The sequence below is a fragment of the Lepisosteus oculatus genome, chromosome 15, assembly GCF_040954835.1.
Source record: "Lepisosteus oculatus isolate fLepOcu1 chromosome 15, fLepOcu1.hap2, whole genome shotgun sequence".
NCBI lineage: Eukaryota > Metazoa > Chordata > Actinopteri > Semionotiformes > Lepisosteidae > Lepisosteus > Lepisosteus oculatus.
Genome location: NC_090710.1, coordinates 7,090,090 through 7,098,821, shown reverse-complemented (window position 1 = coordinate 7,098,821; position 8,732 = coordinate 7,090,090). Strand labels below are relative to the sequence as shown.

At 38.9% G+C, this 8,732-nt stretch overlaps 1 protein-coding gene across 5 annotated transcripts in view; it reads left to right on the top strand.

The window, feature by feature from the left end:
• dnajc3a (DnaJ (Hsp40) homolog, subfamily C, member 3a) overlaps window positions 1-8,732 on the top strand; it is a 29,556-nt gene that overhangs the window by 475 nt on the left and 20,349 nt on the right. The window contains exons 1-2 of one of the 5 annotated variants that reach the window (XM_069179102.1): window positions 551-1,241; window positions 4,195-4,307. The exons of 1 other annotated variant lie outside the window; for it this stretch is intronic. Coding sequence is in view for 1 of the 4 variants with exons in the window: in XM_006638997.3 (XP_006639060.2) it covers window positions 7,959-8,040 (82 nt within the window). In the remaining 3 variants the exon portion in view is untranslated. Of the gene's footprint in view, window positions 1-550; window positions 1,242-3,374; window positions 3,396-4,194; window positions 4,308-7,849; window positions 8,041-8,732 lie in introns of those variants that run through there. 3 more of the 5 variants (XM_069179103.1, XM_015363655.2, XM_006638997.3) reach the window with 3 other exon arrangements.

Sequence of the window (8,732 nt, the reverse complement as noted above, 5' to 3'; positions counted from 1 at the left end):
GTTATTGTCGCATTAAGAATGAAATTAAGTTATTAGATTTTGCAAAAGCACAAAGAAAAGACTTATTTCATCCATACTTGGTAACTGGAGTTACATTTCTAATGCATCTAGAATTATAAACTAAAGATATTTTGTATAAAGATTACAATATATGCTTCTGATATAAGCTAAGAAAAAATACTGTTTTTTGGTGCAAAAACATCAATGCTCCAGTTTCGTGAACTTTTTTCATGTTTTCAATCACGGGAAATTTCTTGCATCAAAATGGGTCTTCTCATATTTTCTTCTAATTAACGAATCAAATTTAAATACGTGTAAATCTATCCTGGCAGATTTTCAATGGTTTATTTTATGTGAAGACTAAAAACGCTTGATTTCTAAGTGTTTTGGTACACTTCGGTACTGGGTTTATATTCTAGTTGCTATTCTTTGAAATCCTCGTTTACATCAACTATGAAAACACACATTCTATCAAACCAGAGTCAATGTTATCATCAACTACTGTAATTACAGTACAGAAACAACCCCTTTTCCGATTAAAATTAACGGCACATTTGTGTCGCATTTATTTTAAATGTACTAAAGATTTTCAGAGCCAAAATTGTGATCGGGTTTTAGAGAAAATAATTATGGACATATAGTGCTAATAACTGGTTTAGTCATCTCGAGCGATTCCACGCCCTGTGGGTAAGATCTCAGATTTCTTAAACCTGGCATCTGCTCAGATTTGAGTTTATGATGTGATGTCCCTGTTATTTATACAAAACTTTATCTACAATCTCTCATTCCGTCGCGCACTTTCTTCGAGTTAAGGACATCTTTCAAGCATCTCATGATTTTATTTAATAACAACAACGCACGATTTGCGTGTGCGTGACAGTTTGCTGGTTCACACATCACCAAGCAAGTAGCCACTCATCAGACTCGGCCTTTCTCGCGGTCCAAGCCATCTGCCGGCAAAACAACAAAGCGCACTCCTCAAGACAACAGCTCATTTCCAAAAACTCAAGTCTGGACAGGCAGGCTCAGGCAAAACAAGCAGCAACGCCAAGAACTGACTCGTTTTCTACATAGAAACAAAAAACCCAAAGATGTAAAAGCTTGCCTTGCTAACTCTGTGTGCAAAAGATCTTAAACCTTTGAACTACAAGAAGCTACAGCAGGATACCAAGATAACTTGAAAAGTAACGGGAGTGTTGCGGACAAGTCAATTTGGGGGGAAAACAAACAGGAAATGGTTGGTTAGTAAAAGTGCAATTACGTACAGAATGAAATACTCACCCCACCTCGGAGATCAGTTTATTTTTTGTTTCTCCGTCCCAAATGAAAACTCTTCAGCGGGGAAGTTTCTTGGAACTCGAAAGCAGCCTGGTGGCGCGGTGACGCGCACATTCCAAAACCTCTTCATCACCGTCTCTCCCAGCGCGCAGAGAGGCTGGAGGGGGAAGGGAAAGTCTGAACGAGCGGTGCAGGGAGATTTAGGGGGGACAGATGAGGCTCACATTACCTCACACAGTATGCAAAACGGAGGTGGAGAATGAAGCCATATGTTCCGAGCTTCCGGAGGATTAGTAGAAATTCATTGCTGGGTTTGAGAGCAGAGCCTGTTGATGAGGGGCTTCAAAAACCCTTTTGTCACAAATTTAAATCCGTGTGGAAGTCTGCATACTTAAGCTATTTCTTCTTTCAAACTCCCTTCCTACAAATAATATGAGCTGAAACAGTGAGAACTTTTGCGTGCTTCGTATAGCAAAGAATTCGAATTTCTTTGGAAATTGTTACTTATATAACTTTTTGTGTTATTTAATTAGTTTTTAGGTAAGGCGCCTTTATTATTCTCGTGTGTGTTTGCTTTCTTTGCTAAATGCAACAGACCAATCAAATTCAGTACATAGTTTATAATGCAATTACTGAATATCAACATCTTGCTCAGAATCAGAATAAATTATAATTGCATTATAAACATTGATCTCTGAGTCCTTTATTGGTCAATTGCACTATCCAGATCCGATATAAGGCTCTGAAAACGTATAGTGCACCCATAGCTTCTTATTTTTGAGAAAACGAGACTGGTGTTTTACAAAAAAAAAAGTAAACCAATGTAACCTACCTTGTATTCATTTTTAGTTTCTAAGTATTACTGTGTGCGTTTGTGTAATGTTCCCATTAGAACTGACGCTGCTTCTTCTAGGGTAGCAGTTCCAACAGCGTAAAATAATCTTATATCTACAAAAAGACTGAAGGATAAGAAAAACTACATTTGCAACGCAATCAGGATGGTAGAGGTGGGGGTAGGGTTGACTCAGGTAAGAAGGTCAATGGAAAAATAATCTAAATGATCTAATGCTAATTCTGTAACTTAAGAAAACAGTTAAACTAGTGGTTGAAATCACTCAATAATAAAAAACGTGGCTCCAATAGATTCCACAAAATTAGTGTCATGATCAGTACCTGGATGGGATATCTCCTGGGAAAAACCAGGGTTGCTTGTTGGAAAAGGTGTTAGTGCGGCCAGGAGGGGGCGCTCACCCTGTGGTCTGTGTGGGTCCTAATGCCCCAGTATAGAGACAGGGACACTATACTGTAAAAAGGCGCCGTCTTTTGGATGAGACATACTGTAAAACCGAGGTCCTGACTCATAGCGGGTGTTAAAAATCCCAGGGCCTTTCTCAAAAATAGTAGGAGTGTAACCCTGGCATCCTGGCCAAATATCTTATTGGCTTTTACCAATCTTGGCCTCCTAATAATCCCCATCTATGAATTGGCTTCATCACTCTGTTCTCCTCCCCATTAATAGCTGATGTGTGGTGAGCGTTCTTGTGCACTCTGGTTGCTGTCGCATGATACAGGTGGATGCTGCACATTGGTGGTGGTGGACGGTGTCCCCATTACCTGTAAAGCGCTTTGAGTGGAGTGTCCAGAAAAGCGCTTATACAAGTATAAGCAATTATTATTATTTGTTCTTCTGTATTAATTAAAGAAAATACAATTGTATTTGTATTGCAACTTAGTTCAGACACTGATTAGAAATTGGCATGGAGAAAGCATTCATAAGAGAAATGAAAGTGTTTCAAAACTCTACACTCTGTCTATGCATGCAAGCTATTAGATAAATAATATGACTTGTTAATATTGATAAAATGTTTTGGGGTAATTTTTATTATTTGAAGATTCATGACTGTTACATTCAAGTGACTTCAAGTTTATTCTTCTCTTTTCAGCATGGAATAAACCTTTAACTTGTTCTTTTGGAGCCTACGCATACTGACACGGCTACTTACTTGAACTGATTTATCCCATAGACTGCCGAGCCAGTTGTAGTAATCAAGTAGTACAAGCACAGAAAGGATCCAATATGTCCTGCTTATCAAGAGAAGAATGGCTTTGTGCCATCGGTATGTTGCAGGCTGGACTAAGTCAAGGCACTGTCAGGCACCATCTGGGGTGTTTACAGCTTATAGCAATGTCTAATCTGGCAAGATTGTGCAGCCAATTTCAGCCTGCTAATGACTGACCCTGATCTCAGAGTCACAATTCTGCACCAGGATTGACATTTCATCATGTTTATTCTTTACGATTTCTTTCACGCAGCCACTACAACAGAAGGAACTGGTCACAACAACCCCATGTGTCTAAAGTTAGGGAGCTAAACAGTCATCATTTAAAGAACAGACAAGCAAAGCAACAAGTGAGCCCAGTGTTGATCAATGCAATAGAATAAAATAGACTCACCAGGAATGCAACTAATGCATTTTTAATTTATGTTTTGTGTGGACCTCTCATAAAATGTCATTTTATGAGTAATCCAGACATGTAGAGCAATACAATAATTGGTGTGTACAGCAGACCATTTGAGCCAGACCAAGTGTGATAGTTTGGGCAGAATTGCTCTTGTGGTGATTAAGTGGAACAAAAAACAGAGGTGTGGGAGTCATAGTGGTATAGTGATTAGCATTGCTGCCTTTCAGCACTGGGGCTCTTGGTTCAATTCCAGACCCTGTGTGTGATCTGTGTTGGTTGTATGTACTCCCTGTGTGTGTGAGAGTTTTTTTCCACAACAAATGCTGGTAGACTACTTTTAGGAAAATTGGTATGAGAGTGTGTGTGTTTGTGTCTGTTCCCTCATGATGTGCCCTGTGATGGACTGGCATCCCCTCCAGGGTATACACACTGCTTTTTCTTATTGCTTGCTAGGAAATGCTCTGCCTCCCCTGTGACCCTGAGTTAGCTGAAGAGGTTAGAGACTGGATGGCTGGAAAAATAGGAGGACTGATGACGGAGATACACATCTCTTATCTGTGACAAGAGTAAGCACACTTTTTGAAACACTTATAGGACTCAGATCTTTAGTGTTTTGGTTAAACAGACTGAGAGTGGAGGGGGATATGGACTATATATACACCCTCATTGCATTTAATTGTATTGTTTTTATATTAACTATATTTACCAATTGAGAAGAAATAAAGCTCCAAACTGGAACCCACAATTTCACGGGATTTAATCCTCACACATCCATTTCAGATATACAGATCTTTTTAAGGCACTCCATTTTAAACACTTCTAAAATTCGAAAAGTTGCTTGACATATAAACTTTGTTCTAGTCAGGTAAAAGTCTGAGGTTTTGTGAGCGTAAAATACATCTTTATTACATAACACATAATTACAATACACAGTATAAGATTATCATTTACTTTATTTTTTTTCTGATTATGGACATCCTGATAATTGGTGAAATGGGCTACTAAATAAATTTCAGACTTTAGACCGTTTCTTTTTAGCACTTAACTATAATCATTCTTGTGGCTTTCAAATAAACTGGAGGGTATTCGTTTACAATTGTGAAGCTTTGGCTCCCCCAAATGGCCGTCGAAAGCATTGGCAATTTCTTCCTTTTAATCACCCTCCCTGAGACACCATCACGGAAAATAAAAGCTAGAATTGAGCATATTTTTTCTTTTTTTCCTTTTCAATATTCATTTTAGTGTTCGTGAACCTCGATGGCTGCAGGACGTGAAAAACAGTGGACAATTATAAAAACCTTTACTGTAGCTTTTAATATACCAATATTTATTCCACTGTATCAGCAAAATAGAAATCGACAAGCCAGAAGACAAAAACATAGCCAGAGTTTTCAAGCCTTCCAACCATGTCCATTAACTGTAACATTGATTGTGAATCCCCAACACTGCAGGGACATACTGCTTGGGGTAACCCTTAGCACTGCAGTGGACGTGTAGGCAATCTGGGATTGTGGGGACCATGAAACTGTGAAGGCATGTGAAAGCCCTGCAAATTTAAGAGAGGCGAGATGGGGAAAAGGTTTCTGGGTCCTATGTTACTGCCTAGGCATACTGTCCAGAGCAGCCCTAGGTGCTGCAACGGAGGAGCAGGGCAATCAGGGATTGTAAATCCCCTATAGTGCAGAGGCATATTGGCAGGGAGAAGCCCCTGTGAGACTTCTAGGCAGGCAGTCCTCTGGAACTCTGCAGGGCACAAGCTCAGATGTGCTTGAGCTCTGAAGACCTACTGCTAGGTAGGCGGGTTTTGGAGCTCAGCAGGCCGTGAGCTCAGACAAGATTTATTACAGTATATTCCAAATGGGATCCAGTGGACTTCCAGAAACTGAGGCAAGATTAGGGGAAAAGGATCTTGGAATCAGGGAAACACTGGCAGGTGGATAACGTGAGTACCTGCAGAGGTTTGCTAGGGGATTAAAGATAGCACCAGGAATAGAGTGCATCAGGAAGACCAACATTTTAGTAGGGGGACTGTCATAGAGTGAAAAACCAAGGTCCTTACACAGACACTTGATAATTACCAGACAGTTCGGGGGTGAACAGCCAGACTGTTCATTTGGGACATTTGATTCTGGTGACTGGGGTCCTGCTCGGGAACTGCTCTATGAGGAAGTTGTATTGTTTGTTCTGTGCATTGGGTGAGTGGTCATAGGAATCGGTGTATTATGAGGTTTTATTTACAGTATATAATGGAGTATTATGTATGATAAGTGTCTTGTCTGGTCTGTGGATGCACTGGTGGCTCTGGAGCTAGGTTCTCCTGAGCTAGGAGAAAAATGGTCCATCACCCTCTATAAGTGGCATATTCAAGGACATAGCAAAGCATTTAATGTGTTAATGTGTCACCCATACTGTGACAGTTGCACGACAGGTTGAGTTTCTTGAAACGGTTTATGACATGAGAGTAAAAGTGATCAGAACACCTTTTCAGGTGAAAAACTGATAAAAACACTTTATTTGGATATTGATTCACCAAGTTTCAATTAAATCAGTGCAGGGGTTCTTAAGATGGCTCCAAAATAGTCTTCAAATACTGAGGTCAGGCGAATTCTTGAATGATGCAAATTAAATGCTTCATCTGTTCCGCTATTCCCGTCTAAAATGAGGTTGTCTGCTCAGTCTACAAACATGAGCAATTGGGAACCAAAATAAATTTGATGTTTCAACGATTATGCCTGGACATTATTGTAGTAACAACCAAAAGAGGGCAGAGTTCTGTTCATTCTGTAGGAGCAGAAAAAAAATATGCTGGAATAAACTAATGGTAATATGGACAAAGTATTTTGTGTATCTACATCAAATTTAAATTAGTAATACGTCTAGGCCCGATTAGAACACCCTATAGTCCAATAGCACTACTAATTAAGGTCACAAAGGCATTTTAAACATGATGGACATCCCTTGTATAAAGCCTATTAAATACCTGTTACTAAAATATAAAAAATACTTGTTAATGTCACTAAAACATGACTTAATACCTTTTTTTTCAGTTATTAGACATGCAACATACATGGATTATACATTATATTTACTAGTTCTCAACAAGCTGTATTTCAGTAAAGTGATACAATATTGTTCCATAAAATATTGTGCAACACATTTTTCTCAATATTTTGTTCCTGCTGTCCATCAGTTTGATGTTAATAGTATATCTTGAACTGTTTATTTAGCAACATATTTTAAAGTTATTATATCATTTTTAATTGTATACTTATTATGCCACTGTCCAGTCCTGTAACTTTTGAGTTGCGTATAAAAAATGATTCTGATATAAGTCACCTTGAGTAAAGGTTTCAGCTAAAGAATAGCAATAATTAACGTCACAGATATAGCTACTTTGATACAGGCCTTCTTTGAAGTGTCTACAGTATGTAGTTTGCACAGGGTGATAATTATTGCGTGCCATCACTAATCGCTAAATTTAAACTTTTGCATGGTATTTGATATACAGTATATGTGAAACAACTGCAACCTATGTATTCGACTCATTAATTTTTTTATACCGATAGCTGACTTCTTCACACCTGTGAAAAAGACTCGCTGCCGAAAGGTTATTTTTTCTGCTTTTGAACGTAGAATTTACCTTTTCTTTCTTTGCACCCAAAGCGCGGTACCGCAGATGCCCACTGAAACCTGCAGTGAGAACCGAACTACCTCTCAGATATAATTTGTAGTGTAAATACTGTGTGACCCAAAGTCGTTGGAGTTTTAAAATTATCAAAAACATATGGATACCTGCACTGTTATGGCTCGAGTCGAATGTGAAACAGATTATAGACAAAAACAACCACAGCCTCTGTAATGCCACCATTAAAACAGAATAATCTACCTAGAAAACTGCAAGTAGAGAGGACGAGGTATTCTTACGAGTTAAGTAACTCAATTCGGATACTGCATGTGAAACATTTCCAAATCAGGTCCAGTTGACACGCTATTGCCTCCCCCCGAAACGCTGCCGTGGCTCCACGTTGTTGAATTAGAGGCAAGGGGTGGGATTTTAAACTCCTCCATCCAATCGGAGCAACCCACGACCAGGCGAGTTAACTTGTGCTGAACTTTAAAGGCTGGAAATAGAAAAAAAAACAGTATTGCAATTCCGCAAGGTTCTGGTAGCCTAAACTTCACGCTTAATTAAATTTTGTAACGTTTTAATATTAAACATGGTTTCAGTAGGCCCTTTTGCACGCAAAGTCCTATGTTATTTTTCATATATTCTTGTTTTGATTGACCTACGATATGAAGGTAAGTTTGTTTTTTTTTTGCCGTTTCTCACTGCCTTTTCCTACGGGAAAGATTATGCGTTTCATCTTCGCTCAATGCCGTTATTAAATTATTTTATTCTTCAGTAATTACCTGGACTTGACAAGACTTTCTTCAATTCCACGAACAGACGTGGCGTCAAGAAAGTTTGACAAGCCCGCTGGTTTTGCAGCTGGTTGGTATTGCCCAGAGTGCACAGTACCAGATGCGTGATGCCTCTTGTAGAGTCTTAGTTTATGGGGAGCAGTCGGAAAAATGGTTTATTCTTCCCAAGTCGCCAGAACCTATTTTTAGTTGAGTTCATTGCTAGAGTGTATGGATTTATCATTGTGTGCCGCCCAAAGGAGCTTGTATTGAGTCAAATCTAATAAAAGACGAAAAGACGTGCAGCAGTGCTCTGCTGAGCAGAAGCTGTCAGCGTGGATTTTAATGTTGATTGATAAAAACAAACTGCTCCGATGATTTCACATATAGTACAGGCTTTCTTCTGCGAGTATAACAAATAGCTGTGTGCCGTACTTGTTTTATGGTATAATAACGATTATGGTAGTAGTGAAATTTAAGATTTGTAAATGGTGTGGACTTCACGTGCGAAATTGAAGTTTTTTTTCTCACTTATTAGTTATTGTACTTCCTGCATTGTTTTTTTTTATAACTTCTTGATTTGTTTTTAA